Source organism: Balaenoptera physalus, assembly GCF_965194825.1.
Source record: "Balaenoptera physalus genome assembly, chromosome: 18".
Lineage (NCBI taxonomy): Eukaryota > Metazoa > Chordata > Mammalia > Artiodactyla > Balaenopteridae > Balaenoptera > Balaenoptera physalus.
Genome location: NC_138899.1, coordinates 71,883,175 through 71,900,194, shown reverse-complemented (window position 1 = coordinate 71,900,194; position 17,020 = coordinate 71,883,175). Strand labels below are relative to the sequence as shown.

General features: G+C 39.9%; 1 protein-coding gene and 1 long non-coding RNA gene across 2 annotated transcripts in view; both read right to left on the bottom strand.

Moving 5' to 3' along the window:
- Positions 1-17,020, bottom strand: part of STARD13 (StAR related lipid transfer domain containing 13) — a 383,589-nt gene that overhangs the window by 297,354 nt on the left and 69,215 nt on the right. Inside the window, exon 2 of the mRNA XM_082435536.1 lies at positions 16-49. Coding sequence (XP_082291662.1) covers positions 16-49 — 34 coding nt within the window. The remainder of the gene's footprint in view (positions 1-15; positions 50-17,020) is intronic.
- Positions 5,304-6,435, bottom strand: LOC309647962. Its single transcript, XR_014256419.1, has 2 exons — positions 6,003-6,435; positions 5,304-5,494 (listed from the first exon to the last, which is right to left on the bottom strand). It is a non-coding gene; the product is annotated as an uncharacterized lncRNA (long non-coding RNA).

Genomic DNA, 17,020 nt, shown 5'->3' with positions numbered 1-17,020 from the left:
ATCAAAGAGACTTACCTGCTCTCTCTTTGCTTCGTTTGTCAGAGAGCACCTGTATAAAAAAATAAAAACTCTCTTAATATCTCAAAATTACACTGTCTTCATCAAGAATATCATCACTGAGTTTGAAAAAAAAAAATCAGATTGTAAAATTAGAATCAAATGGCCTCCAGAAATGAAAGTAAAATACCAATTAGGGTATTAGGATTGAATGATTTTAGTGTGCACAAAGCATTTGGAATAATACAAGTAATTAAAATACTCATTGACAAAGAAGATGCATGAAGTTTATTTTTCTCAGACTTATGTAAAGATTTACACTATACTATGCGTCCATTTAGCAACTAGAGGAAGACTGAAGTCTAGTTTTTGTCGTCTACTCCACTGCCCTCATGTCACCAACAACCTCCTTAGTGCTAAAACCATCCCCTGCCTCACTTTATCTCTCAGTAACATTATAGCAGCCAAGGCAGCTGAGCACTCCTCCCGTCAAAAGCTTTATCCTTCTAGGCTCCTGTTCTCCCATGCGGTCCCTGCTATCCCTTCTACCTCTGTAACTGTTCCTTTTCATTTTCTTGGTGGATTCCCTTCTTGTCTGTGCCATTCTTGCATATTGATTTAATTTACTTTTGTTTTATTTTGTTTTTCAGACATGGCGCAGGGCTGGCTTCTCTTTTTACTTTGCACTTTTTCCAGGGTGATCTCATCTACTTTCCATCCATACCCTGATAACCTCCAGATTTATATCTCCAGCCCACATCTCTTTCCTTGAGCTTCAGGCCAATAGAGTAAACTGTTTATTGGACATCTGCGTTTGGACATTTCACAGACACCCCAAACACCATGTGTTCGGAGCTCAACATTATCCGCCCCCTCACACATACACCCAGCCCCTAACTGATACTTTTTGTGTTCCCATCTTAGTGAAAGGCATCACCATTGCTGTGGACTGAATGTGTGCGTCCCTCCCCAAATTCATGTGTTGAAGCCTAATCCCCAATGTGATGGTATTTGGAGGTGGAGCCTTTGGGAGGTAATTTGGTTTGGATGAGGTCATGGGGGTGGGTCCCCATGATGGGACTGGTGCCCTTATAAGAGGATGAAGACCTCAGAGTTCTCTGCCATGTGAGGACTCAGCAAGGAAAATGGTCATTTGCAAACCAGGAAATGAGTTTTCACCAGACACCACATCTGCCAGTGCCTTGATCTTGGACTTCTGGCTTCCAGAACTGTGAGAAATAAATATTTGTTGTTTAAGCCACCCAGTCTATGGTATTTTTGTCATAGCAGCTCCAACTGATGAAAACAGCCATCTACCTGGGTGCTCAAATCGGAAACCCAAGGATCATCTTTGACTCTTTTCTGTCCTTCCAGTTAAATTGTGTTTATGCCTACTCTCAAATCTTGCTTGAATCTATCTTTTCATTTCTAATTCCACATCCTGTGCAACATTCACGTCATGCTTAGATAATTGCAATAGCTTTCTAACTTCTAGCCTGACTCTAGTCTTATTTCCCCCCAATCTATTCACATCCAGTGTGATGTTTCTAAAATACAATTTGATCATGTTGCTTTTGTTCTTGGAACTGTTCAATGGGGTTCCCCATTACCCTAAGAATAAATAGAGTTTAGAGGTTAAGATCTGTGTTTAGCAATCAGAAAGGCAGTTGCTTGCTGCGTGACCTTCAGAAAGTTACCAAATTTCTCTGAGCCTCATTTCCTCATCAGGCAAACAGGGTTGCTTTGAGGAGTAAGTACAATAATTCATGTGATGTGCTGAGCAACAAGTATGGCATAGAAGAGACATACAATAAATACTTGTTGATTATTCTGAAGGAAATTCTCAAAAACAGAGACTTATATTTTATTAACTTTTTCAAAGCATCATGTAAATAATACTCTACGAGAGTCAGGGATGAAAGAGACAAAATGCTAATGCAGTTAGCGCTTTGTCCTCTATACCAGCGGTCCCCAATCTTTTTGGCACCAGGGACCAGTTTCGTGCAAGACAATTTTTCTACTGACCGGGGGGTGGGGTGGGGGGGATGGTTCAGGCGGTAATGCGAGCGATGGGGAGCGATGGGGAGCTGCAGATGAAGCTTCCCTCGCTTGCCCACCGCTCACCTCCTGCTGTGCGGTCCGGTTCCTAACAGGCCGCGGACCACTACCAGTCCGTGGCCCGGGGGTTGGGGACCCCTGCTCTATACCACACAATTCTTGCACCCTATTTTTATTCTCTCTCTCTCTCACCTAATTTTATGTCTCTGTTCACACTTACACTGGGTAAAAGCAAGCTCACAAAAGGATTGATGACTAACAATGAGAAGATTCACTTTTCCCAAGGATATTCACATTTTAAAGGCAACAGCTGACGACAAACACCAAGTACTGAATCTCTAATGGTAAAACCTGAGACACTGTGACATGGAGGAGGAGAAAGCTCTCTCCACATTTCTCAAATAATATCAAGTAGGTGACTATTTCCTACTCTAGAGAGAATTCAACTGACTGGAGTAGTGTATCATATTTAAATGGGTCTGACTTGATTTGGAAGCAAATATATTTAATGACTATTTGATTTGGAATAGCAAGTAGAATAAAATTAGAAAGTAAGATACGTTTTGTTACCTGAACATAATAAAATATTAATAATCATTTTTAAATATCATAATAATGTTTTAATAATCATTCAACATAGAAAGAACCCAGTGGGATTCTTCAAGCTCAACTGCTTAAAAATTCTCAGTTATGAGCTAAGAGCAGTTGCTGCAGGGAAATGTCAGCCTGAGGGCTTAAAAAGGAAACAAAACATAGTAACTAGGCTTTCTCAATCACTCCTTGAGATTGAGTGCTAATAGAGCTACTCATACATTAATAATGACAGTAATAATAAATAATCATTGACAGAAGAACTAAAGTCAGATTACTTGATTCCAGAATAAATCAGTGCAACCCAGGTGAAATAGGGATTTCCAGATAAAATAAAGGTATTTGACAAAAGTATGGCCAAGTATCATTTAGTTCTAAATACAGAATGTTGCATTGAAAGGTGCAGAGCTTGAATCTGATAAATGCACATGGAATATTAAAAATATTAATGTTGTCACGATGAGAAAAAAGTAGAAATTAAATGCCTGAAATTAAAGCAACAAAAATTAGTGTTCTTGAAAAAAAAAACTGAAAAATATTACTAAAGCTTAAAGATGTTGGAGATATTTGAAAATGAACCCCTAATGCATGTAACCATTTCAATAGTACATGAAAAATTAGACACAGAAGTGTATGGACATTCCTTTCCCAGGAAAACTGATGAGACAAAGATTAAACATATATATTTTTTCCTATGCTATGTCAGTTCTAAAATATTCATAAATGTGATGGTGAACATATATTTCCTTATGGATATACAGCAATATTTTAGCATAATAATTTTCATTAAAAATCACTAGATGGAAGACGGCGGAAGAGTAAGATGCAGAGATCACCTTCCTTCCCACAGATACAGTAGAAATACATCTACACGTGGAACTGCTCCTACGGAACACCCACTGAACGCTGGCAGAAGACGTCAGACCTCCCAAAAGGCAAGAAACTTCCCACATACCTGGGTAGGGCAAAAGAAAAAAGAAATAACAGAGACAAAAGAATAGGGACGGGACCTGCACCAGTGGGAGGGAGCTGTGAAGGAGGAAAGGTTTCCACACACTAGGAGCCCCTTTGCGGGCGGAGACTGCGGGTGGCAGAGGGGGGAAGCTTCGGAGCCACGGAGGAGAGCGCAGCCACAGGGGTGCGGAGGGCAAAGCGGAGAGATTCCCGCACGGAGGATCAGTGCCCGACCAGCACTCACCAGCCCCAGAGGCTTGTCTGCTCACCCGCCGGGGCGGGCGGGGCTGGGAGCTGAGGCTCAGGCTTTGGAGGTCGGATCGCAGGGAGAGGACTGGGGTTGGCGGCGTGAACACAGCCTGAAGGGGCTAGTGTGCCAAGGCTAGCCGGGAGGGAGTCTGGGAAAAAGTCTGCAGCTGCCGAAGAGGAAAGGGACTTTTTCTTGCCTCTTTGTTTCGTGGCGCGCAAGGAGAGGGGATTCAGAGCGCCGCCTAAACAAGCTCCAGAGATGGGCGTGAGCTGCGGCTCTCAGCGCGGACCCCACAGCAACAGGGATGCAGAGGGAAAAGCGGAGAGATTCCCGCACAGAGGCTCGGCGCTGAGCAGCACTCACCAGCCCGAGAGGCTTGTCTGCTCACCTGCTGGGGCGGGCGGGGGCTGGAAGCTGAGGCTTGGGCTTCGGAGGTCGGATCGCAGGGAGAGGACTGGGGTTGGCTGCGTGAACACAGCCTGAAGGGGTTAGTGCGCCACGGCTAGCCGGGAGGGAGTCCAGGAAAAAGTCTGCAGCTGCCGAAGAGGCAAGAGACTTTTTCTTGCCTCTTTGTTTCGTGGCGCGCAAGGAGAGGGGATTCAGAGCCCCGCCTAAACGAACTCCAGAGATGGGCGTGAGCCGCGGCTATCAGCGCGGACCCCAGAGACGGGCATGAGACGCTAAGGCTGCTACTGTCGCCACCAAGAAGCCTGTGTGCAAGCACAGGTCACTCTCCACACCGCCCCTCCCGGGAGCCTGTGCAGCCTGCCACGGCCAGGCTCCCGTGATCCAGGGACAACTTCCCCGGGAGAACGCACTGCGTGCCTCAGGCTGGTGCAACGTCACGCCGGCCTCTGACGCCGCAGGCTCGCCCCGCCTCCTCCGTACCGCTCCCTCCCCCCCCCCCCCCCCCCCGCCCCGGCCTAACTGAGCCAGAGCCCCCGAATCAGCTGCTCCTTTAACCCCGTTCTGTCTGGGCGGGGAAACAGACGCCCTCAGGCGACCTACATGCAGAGGCGGGTCCAAATCCAAAGCTGAACCCCGGGAGCTGTACGAACAAAGAAGAGAAAGGGAAATCTCTCCCAGCAGCCTCAGAAGCAGCGGATTAAAGCTCCACAAACAACTTGATGTGCCTGTATCGATTGAATACCTGAATAGACAACGAATCATCCCAAATTTAGGAGGTGGAATTTGGGAGCAGGATATATTAATTTTTCCCCTTTTCCTTTTTTTGTGAGTGTATATGTGTATGCTTCTGGGTGAGATTTTGTCTGTATAGCTTTGCTCTCACCGTTAGTCCTAGGGTTAGGTCCGTCCATTTTTTTTTTTTTTACTTAAAAATTTTTTTTCCCTAATAAATGTTTTCTTAATAATTTTTTCCTTATTTTCTATTTTTAAAAAATATTTAAAAAAATATTTTAATAAGTTTTTTCATATTTTTTATTTTAAAAAATTAAAAAAATTTTTTTCCTTAATAAATTTTTTCTTAATTTTTTTCTTATTTTTATTATAAAAAATTAATAAATCTATTTTTAAAAATTAAAAAAATTCTTTTTTTCTTAATAAATTTATTCTTAATCATTTTTTTCTTATTTTTTATTATAATAGCTTTATTTTATTTTATTTTATCCTCTTTCTTTCTTTCTATTTTTTCTCCCTTTTACTCTGAGCTGTGTGGATGAAAGGCTCTTGGTGCTCCAGCCAGGCATCAGGGCTGTGCCTCTGAGGTGGGAGAGCCAACTTCAGGACACTGGTCCACAAGAGACCTCCCAGCTCCACGTAATACTAAACGGCAAAAATCTCTCAGAGATCGCCATCTCAACATCAAGACCCAGCTTCACTCAACGACCAGCAAGCTACAGTGCTGGACACCCTATGCCAAACAACTAGCAAGACAGGAACACAGCCCCATCCATTAGCAGAGAGGCTGCCTAAAATCATAATAAGGCCACAGACACCCCAAAACACACCACCAGACGCGGATGTGCCCACCAGAAAGACAAGATCCAACCCTCATCCACCAGAACACAGGCACTAGTCCCCTCCACCAGGAAGCCTACACAACCCACTGAACCAATCTTAGCCACTGGGGACAGATACCAAAAACAATGGGAACTACGAACCTGCAGCCTGTGAAAAGGAGACCCCAAACACAGTAAGATAAGCAAAATGAGAAGACAAAAAACCACACAGCAGGTGAAGGAGCAGGGTCAAAACACACCAGACCTAACAAATGAAGAGGAAATAGGCAGTCTACCTGAAAAAGAATTCAGAATAATGATAGTAAAGATGATCCAAAATATTGGAAATAGAATAGACAAAATGCAAGAAACATTTAACAAGGACGTAGAAGAACTAAAGAGGAACCAAGCAACGATGAAAAACACAATAAATAAAATTTAAAATACTCTAGACGGGATCAATAGCAGAATAATTGAGGCAGAAGAACGGATAAGTGACCTGGAAGATAAAATAGTGGAAATAACTACTGCAGAGCAGAATAAAGAAAAAAGAATGAAAAGAACTGAGGACAGTCTCAGAGACCTCTGGGACAACATTAAACGCACCAACATTCCAATCATAGGGGTCCCAGAAGAAGAAGAGAAAAAGAAAGGGACTGAGAAAATATTTGAAGAGATTATAGTTGAAAACTTCCCTAATATGGGAAAGGAAATAGTTAATCAAGTCCTGGAAGCACAGAGAGTCCCATACAGGATAAACCCAAGGAGAAACACGCCAAGACACATATTAATCAAACTGTCAAAAATTAAATATAAGGAAAACATATTAAAAGCAGCAAGGGAAAAACAACAAATAACACACAAGGGAATCCCCATAAGGTTAACATCTGATCTTTCAGCAGAAACTCTGCAAGCCAGAAGGGAGTGGCAGGATATACTTAAAGTGATGAAGGAGAAAAAGATTACTCTACCCAGCAAGGATCTCATTCAGATGTGATGGAGAAATTAAAACCTTTACAGACAAGCAAAAGCTGAGAGAGTTCAGCACCACCAAACCAGCTTTACAACAAATGCTAAAGGAACTTCTCTAGGCAAGAAACACAAGAGAAGGAAAACACCTACAATAACAAACCCAAAACATTTAAGAAAATGGGAATAGGAACATACATATCGATAATTACCTTGAATGTAAATGGATTAAATGCTCCCACCAAAAGACACAGGCTGGCTGAATGGATACAAAAACAAGACCCATATATATGCTGTCTACAAGAGACCCACTTCAGACCTAGAGACACATACAGACTGAAAGTGAGGGGATGGAAAAAGATATTCCATGCAAATGGAAATCAAAAGAAAGCTGGAGTAGCAATTCTCATATCAGGTAAAATAGACTTTAAAATGAAGACTATTACAAGAGACAAAGAAGGACACTATATAATGATCAAGGGATCGATCCAAGAGGAAGGTATAACAATTGTAAATATTTATGCACCCAACATAGGAGCACCTCAATACATAAGGCAAATACTAACAGCCATAAAAGGGGAAATCGACAGCAACACAATCATAGTAGGGGACTTTAACACCCCACTTTCACCAATGGACAGATCATCCAAAATGAAAATAAATAAGGAAACACAAGCTTTAAATGATACATTAAACAAGATGGACTTAATTGATATTTATAGGACATTCCACCCAAAAACAACAGAATACACATTTTTCTTAAGTGTTCATGGAACATTCTCCAGGATAGATCATATCTTGGGTCACAAATCAAGCCTTGGTAAATTTAAGAAAATTGAAATCGTATCAAGTATCTTTTCCGACCACAACGCTATGAGACTAGATATCAATTACAGGAAAAGATCTGTAAAAAATACAAATACATGGAGGCTACACAATACACTACTTAATAACGAAGTGATCACTGAAGAAATCAAAGGGGAAATCAAAAAATACCTAGAAACAAATGACAATGGAGACACGACGACCCAAAACCTATGGGACGCAGCAAAAGCAGTGCTAAGAGGGAAGTTTATAGCAATACAAGCCTACCTCAAGAAACAGGAAACATCTCGAATAAACAACCTAACCTTGCACCTAAAGCAATTAGAGAAAGAAGAGCAAAAAAACCCCAAAGCTAGCAGAAGGAAAGAAATCATAAAGATCAGATCAGAAATAAATGAAAAAGAAATGAAGGAAACAATAGCAAAAATCAATGAAACTAAAAGCTGGTTCTTTGAGAAGATAAACAAAATTGATAAACCATTAGCCAGACTCATCAAGAGAAAAAGGGAGAAGACTCAAATCAATAGAATTAGAAATGAAAAAGGAGAAGTAACCACTGACACTGCAGAAATACAAACGATCATGAGAGATTACTACAAGCAAATCTATGCCAATAAAATGGACAACCTGGAAGAAATGGACAGATTCTTAGAAATGCACAACCTGCCGAGACTGAACCAGGAAGAAATAGAAAATATGAACAGACCAACCACAAGCACTGAAATTGAAACTGTGATTAAAAATCTTCCAACACACAAAAGCCCAGGACAAGATGGTTTCACAGGTGAATTCTATCAAACATTTAGAGAAGAGCTAACACCTATCCTTCTCAAACTCTTCCAAAATATTGCAGAGGGAGGAACACTCCCCAACTCATTCTACGAGGCCACCATCACCCTGATAACAAAACCAGACAAAGATGTCACAAAGAAAGAAAACTACAGGCCAATATCACTGATGACCATAGATGCAAAAATCCTCAACAAAATACTAGCAAACAGAATCCAACAGCACATTAAAGGGATCATACACCATGATCAAGTGGGGTTTATTCCAGGAATGCAAGGATTCTTCAATATATGCAAATCAATCAACGTGATACATCATATTAACAAACTGAAGGAGAAAAACCATATGATCATCTCAATAGATGCAGAGAAAGCTTTTGACAAAATTCAACACCCATTTATGATAAAAGCCCTGCAGAAAGTAGGCATAGAGGGAACTTTCCTCAACATAATAAAGGCCATATATGACAAACCCACAGCCAACATTGTCCTCAATGGTGAAAAACTGAAACCATTTCCACTAAGATCAGGAACTAGACAAGGTTGCCCACTCTCACCACTATTATTCAACATAGTTTTGGAAGTGTTAGCCACAGTAATCAGAGAAGAAAAAGAAATAAAAGGAATCCAAATCAGAAAAGAAGAAGTAAAGCTGTCACTGTTTGCAGATGACATGATACTATACATAGAGAATCCTAAAGATGCTACCAGAAAACTACTAGAGCTAATCAATGAATTTGGTAAAGTAGCAGGATACAAAATTAATGCACAGAAATCTCTTGCATACCTATACACTAATGATGAAAAATCTGAAAGTGAAATTAAGAAAACACTCCCATTTACCATTGCAACAAAAAGAATAAAATATCTAGGAATAAACCTACCTAAGGAGACAAAAGACCTGTATGCAGAAAATTATAGGACACTGATGAAAGAAATTAAAGATGATACAAACAGATGGAGAGATATACCATGTTCTTGGATTGGAAGAATCAACATTGTGAAAATGACTCTACTACCCAAAGCAATCTACAGATTCAATGCAATCCCTATCAAACTACCACTGGCATTTTTCACAGAGCTAGAACAAAAAATTTCACAATTGGTATGGAAACACAAAAGACCCCAAATAGCCACAGCAATCTTGAGAACGAAAAATGGAGCTGGAGGAATCAGGCTCCCTGACTTCAGACTATATTACAAAGCTACAGTAATCAAGACAGTTTGGTACTGGCACAAAAACAGAAATATAGATCAATGGAACAGGATAGGAAGCCCAGAGATAAGCCCACACACATATGGTCACCTTATCTTTGATAAAGAAGGCAAGCATATACAGTGGAGAAAAGACAGCCTCTTCAATAAGTGGTGCTGGGAAAATTGGACAAGTACATGTAAAAGTATGAAATTAGAACACTCCCTGACACCATACACAAAAATAAACTCAAAATGGATTAAAGACCTAAGTGTAAGGCCAGACACTATCAAACTCTTAGAGGAAAACATAGGCAGACCACTCTATGACATAAATCACAGCAAGATCCTTTTTGACCCAGCTCCTAGAGAAATGGAAATAAAAACACAAATAAACAAATGGGACCTAATGAAACTTAAAAGCTTTTGCACAGCAAAGGAAACCATAAACAAGACCAAAAGACAACCCTCAGAATGGGAGAAAATATTTGCAAATGAAGCAACTGACAAAGGATTAATCTCCAAGATTTACAAGGAGCTCATGCAGCTCAATAACAAAAAAACAAACAACCCAATCCAAAAATGGGCAGAAGACCTAAATAGACATTTCTCCAAAGAAGATATACAGATTGCCAACAGACACATGAAAGAATGCTCAACATCATTAATCATTAGAGAAATGCAAATCAAAACTACAATGAGGTATCATCTCACACCGGTCAGAATGGCCATCATCAAAAAATCTAGAAACAATAAATGCTGGAGAGGGTGTGGAGAAAAGGGAACCCTCTTGCACTTTTGGTGGGAATGTAATTTGATACAGCCACTATGGAGAACAGTATGGAGGTTCCTTAAAAAACTAAAAATAGAACTACCATATGACCCAGCAATCCCACTACTGGGCATATACCCTGAGAAAACCGTAATTCAGAAAGAGTTATGTACCAAAATATTCATTGCAGCTCTGTTTACAATAGCCAGGACATGGAAGCAACCTAGGTGCCCATCATCGGATGAATGGATAAAGAAGATGTGGCACATATATACAATGGAATATTACTCAGCCATAAAAAGAAATGAAATGGAGGTATTTGTAATGAGGTGGATGGAGTTAGAGTCTGTCATACAGAGTGAAGTAAGTCAGAAAGAGAAAAAGAAATACAGTATGCTAACACATATATATGGAATCTAAGGGAAAAAAAAAAAAAGGTCATGAAGAACCTAGTGGCAAGATGGGAATAAAGACACAGACCTACTAGAGAATGGACTTGAGGATATGGGGAGGGGGAGGGGTGAGATGTGACAGGGTGAGAGAGTGTCATGGACATATATACACTACCAAATGTAAAATAGATAGCTAGTGGGAAGCAGCCGCATAGCACAGGGAGATCAGCTCGGTGCTTTGTGACCACCTAGAAGGGTGGGATGGGGAGGGTGGGAGGGAGGGAGATGCAAGAGGGAAGAGATATGGGAACATATGTATATATATAACTGATTCACTTTGTTATAAAGCAGAAACTAACACAGCATTGTAAAGCAATTATACTTCAATAAAGATGTTTTAAAAAAAATCACTAGATGACAGGAGCTGTGAGGAAGAGGGAATGGGGAGCTGTTGTTTAATGGGCACAGTTTTGCAAGGTGAAAAGAGCTCTGGAGATGGAGGTGGTGATGGTTGCACAACAATGTACTTATGCCACTAGATTGTACACTTAAAATGGTTAAGATAATACTTTTTATGTTATGTGTATTTTTCTACAATTAAAAAGAAAAACACACAAAAATTAGATGCACATAGTCTATTGCCACTTGTCTTATGTAACCTCCCACTATCTTATACTTCAAACCCCTCTGTTCGGAAATCCAAATAGAATAGCTCTAAGATCCAAAATGTGACTTATGGGTACATAATAAGGGAACTGCCACTAACCTGGAGATAATTATTTATACTCCCTAAAGTCATCATGAGATTATAGTCAGCTCCAGAAACATAAAGAAGGAAGCGTGCTCTTTGGAGAAAATGTGGGATAATGTCATTCACTGATGCCAGGGCAATTAGATTAAAAGTCTCTAGACAACCAATGGGTTATTTCTCTGGATATTTTATTATTTGTTGAGTGTTTAGTCAACATATAGAAACACTCATGTCTAGCACTATGCTGGGTGTTTGACCCTTTCTCTCTGTTGTATAGATGGCTGAGGGCAGGTAATTATCCCTCTGGAGATTCGGGAACTCTACAATGATTAGATTAACTCATGGATAAATCCTAGTAAATTCCTTTGAAGTATGTTTGAGTCACTTGCCTCGTTTGGTGAGATCCTCAGAAGGTGTTAAGTTTTTAATACCGTTAAAGCCATAGTAATTATAAATCCATGTTCACAGAGTCTAAGAATAACAACATTTAGGAATTTGTTTTATGAACATGAATTTAGTACACAATTGCTTTTTGGAACAAATTTACCCAGATATGTATCATAGACAAATACGCAGACTAAATGAATAGAACAATACTAGATAACCATAAAAACATCCAGATAATTTTTTATTGGGAGGCGATGGCCCGTGGAGCTTGTGATGATCAATCAAGTCAATAAATACATCGACTACTATTGTCCAAGTCAAACCAAAAAGCTGTTTCAACACCTGCTGCTCCTGAAACACAAAGGGCCCATTTGTTCCTAGTGCCCTCGTAGTAATCCTTTAAAACTAAAAGCATTAGATAAAATCCCAAAGTAAATAAACTCTTAGGAAAACATGTAAGCCATTTTACTATTTGCTCTTTACTTTGTCCAGAATACACCTGTTGGTTTTAAACTCAGCAAATTATACTCAGCGGTGACCCTGACTTAAACATTACAGAATAATGTCTAAGTAGCAATGAGCAGATAAGGTTAATCACCAGATTACCACTGGAAAGCTGGTTTCCTTGGACAAATATAAGGGATGTGAGTATTACACACTGACTTTGGCCCAAATAATTTAAGACTCACTGACTGTGATGTAGGTGAATATATATCTCAGAAAGAAACTTTTCCTAATCTCTCTCATGTTAGCTACTTAAAAGATTATGCACAAACTATATGTAAAAATGAAAGAGAAAAGGAAATATGTAAAAGCATTGTAATCTCCAATTCCAGAGTCATTTTAAGGAGCCCTGCTAAGAGAAAAGTTTCAACCAGAGTATCAGTTCATGAAGAAATAAGATGAAAATTTACTGTTCCTTAATTGCCATACTAAATTCTCATTACTGACTTTAAATTTGAATTCAAAATATTCCAAGAATAGCCTTGTAGAGAAGTTTCCAAAACTTTTGATTTCTGTAAAAATTCCTTATAGTGGTTCCTACCTAATTGTCAAAGCTATCGCTTCCCTGACTCAGGCTGAGAAAAGCCTGTAGTAACTCTTAGTGGGGGTGTGGGGAGAAACAGAAGATAACAGATTTCCTCACAAATAAGTACACTATGAAAGCCAAATAAAAAACTGTTAAAAAGGCTAGAGAGAATTCATAACATAATTTTAAACCTACTCTTTATTTTTATTTGATCTTCACTGATTTCCTTTAGACTTGAGATATAGAAAGTAATGCTTATTTTCAGTGCTATATGAAAATTTCAGTAAATCTTAAACATAGGAGTCAAATGAAAATCTACTTTTATGGATTGAAAAATATTTTGATTCAGCCCATGATGTATGAATCTTTCTACTTATAAATTTAAATTTTGGAATATGTATATTAGTATTCACATATTTGAATAAAAGTAGTAAGTAATGCATAATTTCAGACATTTAACCTAAATGCAAAAAAAAAAAAAATAGTCTTTACTAGTTCAGTGAGTCTAAAGTGATGTTATTTAATAAACCATGTCATTTTAATATGCATGCTTGACATCTGGTGCTGATAAAAAGGATTTTATATTTTATAGTTAACATTTAAAGAAAAAACATAACTGTAGTTTTGCTATTTATCACAGACCACAGATGGCATAGGCCACATTTGGGTGGCTTCATTTCCTTCTTGAATAGTTTATATAAAGAGGCCACTTGTTTTCTCTCTTTCTGTGTATGTTTTATATAAGGTTTGGATCAAGTCCCAGAAATGAATAAATGAAGGAAGAAAGGAATGCCTCAAATGAAAATGAAGTTTCTTAATAACATAACTGATTATAGAATTTTCCTGGATCAAGCCTAGTTAATAAAGTTCATTCTAAAACGATGATCCAAGGAATCTGCATCTGGATAAATAGTTGAAGTAAGTTTTCCAGAACTGTGAAAAACCCTCAGGACCTAAAAAGTTCCATCTTTTGAACAACTGCATTTTCTCTAGGCAAGGTGGACTAATCAATCCTTTGATTCAAGGCAGATTTTGCCGGGAGCCTGTAGGGAAGCAGCAGCTGAGCATGATGCTGCAGAGACAGCCAGACTGCTCTGGAGGTGTCCAGATGCTCTCCTTGTCTCTGGACCATGAACCTGGAACATGGATCTTCTTGTCCTGCTTTCTCAGACTTCCTGCGTTCCTCCCTTTAGATCCTATGCTGATTGTCCTGCTCCAACTTGGACATTGAACTTGGGGTGTCCCCTGACTCTGATTGACCCCAACACACCAGCTCCTGACCCTTTCCTCTAGAAGATGTCACTGCTTATCGGGAGGCATCAATGCAATAGGATAAAACATACATAAATTTTCATTAAATTTTGTTAGAAGAATTAAAAATCAATGACTACACTTAACATGAGAATTTACCAGATAGTAATAACAGAAATACTATGTTATGAGACACTCAAAGTGACAAACAAAAGCTCTGAGTGCAAAGCCAATGGATTAATATATGAGAAATGGGACTATGAATTAATTAGCTCAAAATCAAACTTTTTTCTCCTTATTTGGTTCAGAATCCTATAATAATCATAAAAAGTGTTTGGTTTCATGATTTACCTACGAATTTCCTAGCCCAGTAACAGATCACAGGCCTAGTAAAAAATACTTCCAATATCTTGGTCTGGCTATCTAGCTTTACAAGAGTCCTGATCCACCCTAAGATAATTGGTAAAAGTAAAAGACTCCAAAATTTGATAATCTAGAAGGGTAGATAAGACATACACACAGAAACCAACAGAAAGCTATTTAATGAAGAATTTATTATGATACAGAATTAACTGATTTAGATAAGTGCAATTAACATTTAAGAATACCTTAAAGAGAGTAGTGAAAGAACTTTCACTACATTTAGGTGTGCTGTTGAAAATCCAGCTGGATGAAAATGAAATTGAGTTCTCTACTCTGAATGAGATCACAGTCTAGAGCAGAAGACAGCCCCATAATGAAAAGGTTGTGACCCTTTGGAACAAATATACCAATAGACGTGTACGTAAGGAATGATGGTTGCACAGGGAAAGGTGTAGTGGGCTTCATGAAAAGAATCGGGGGGGGGGGCGTTGTATAGAGAATAATATTTAAGATCGCTCCTAACGAATAATCTCACTGGTAAAATAAGAGGGAGAGGGGAATCCCAGAGAGAAGGGACAACATGTACAAAGGAAAGGGGCAGAGGAAAGCATGAGTCTGGGGAAATGCTGTAAATCAGTTATAGGGAAGAGTGTAAAATGATGGGGTTAGAAAGATAAGAATGGGCTAGATAATAGAGGAATTTGTATACTATACTAAGGCATTGGGAACGATGTCTATGGGTGATAAGGACTCCAAAATTATAGGCTTTGTAATGGTAATTCAGAAGCAACATAAGGGGTGGATTGGGGGAGGAAGAGTTCGGACACAAGTCAGGGGATTGTTCAGTAGATCAAGACCTGGTGAAACAAAAGGACCTGAAATAGACTATGTGTGAGGATGTGGTCATTATGAGTCATACTTAGGAGGGGATTGAGAGCAGGGAAAGAGAGAGAGAAGGATGGAGAGAGGTGTCTTGGATAGTTTTCAGGTTTTACTTAGGCAGACTAGTCCACAGAGGTGTCACGCTGATGAAGATGAGCAACAGGGGAGGTGGTCAGAGGTTTGGAATGTAAGGTAAGGAATTCTACTTTTAGACACATTGAGTTTGAAGAGACTGTGGGACACGGAATGGGGGCTGTATAAAGAAGCTGGAGTTCAGGGAAGTGGTCTGGACTGAATGAATACGGAATTATCAGTGAGAATTCCAGCTCTGAAAGAAGATGAGTTTGTTAGGGGAAAGTGTGATTATACCGAGAACAAGAGAGGTGAAGACAAAAGTCTGGGGGCATCATAGTATCTATGACGTTGAAGGAAATGACTGAGGGAAAGCAGCCAGAGCAAAGAGTGATATAGAGTATGACAAAAAAAGGAAGATTTTAACCAGGAGGAGCAGGTTAGTAGAAAAGGACTGAAAATGGACAACTCTGAAGATACTAAAATTTGGTAATTATGAAGTGGCCTTGGCTAGAGACAGGGGATAGAAATTTGAATAAGATAAATTAAGGAATACATGGGAAATAAAGTAATCTAATCTCAAGAAGCTTGACCTAGAGAGGATGAAGAATGCAAAAGTGCTAGCATTAGAGAAACCACGCAACTCAGATTGGGACTTGAACTCATGGTCTTTTAATTGAGATCACACATCTGGTCTCAGAACTTAATGAAGCTCAGGTTCTTGATGTCTCCTCGCAGAAAGAATTCAGTGAGAGACAAAGTGATGGGTAAGAAGTGGATTTATTTAGAGAGAAACACACTCCACGGACAAAGTATGGGCCGTCTCAGAAGGCGAGAGGCACCAGGGTACAGGGTTGTCAGTTTTTATAGGGGTGGGTAATTTCATAGGCTAATGAGTAGGAGGAGTATTCCAACTATTTTGGAGAAGGGGTGGGAATTTCCAGGAATTGGGCCACTGCCACGTGTTGACCTTTTATGGTCAGCCTTGGAACTGTCATGGCACCTGTGGGTGTGTCACTTAGCATGCTGATGTGTTACAGTGAGTGTATAATGAGGTTCAAGGTCCACTGGAAGTCCAATCTTCCACCATCTTGGATCTAGTTAGTTCTAAACAGTTTTTGTCATGTCCTATGGCTATATCATTCTTTTAAAGGTTGTGCCCTGCCCCCTTCCCTCCTGTTTCATTAGGAGGCAGTTTGATGGAGGGCTTTTGTAAATTCGAAGAGATTTCAATATCTTCAGGGCCTGAGGAGAAGGAACTCAGTGAAGATTGCAGATGCAGTTACAAAGGAGCAGGGATCCTGAGGAGGGGGCAGGCATGGACCCAGGAGTGCAGGGCCCGATGGGGAGAAGACATGGATGGTAGATACTGACAGCTTGGCTGAGGTGGACCAGTAGGGTGACAGCTGACAAAATTAGGGCAGGGAGTGGTGACAGAATGTAAGGGGCATACACATCTGAGGGCTTCCAGGTTTCTGAGGGGTATGAAGGCCAGGAAGAGGAAGGTCTGCAGCTGAAGAGGGGGTACAGGGG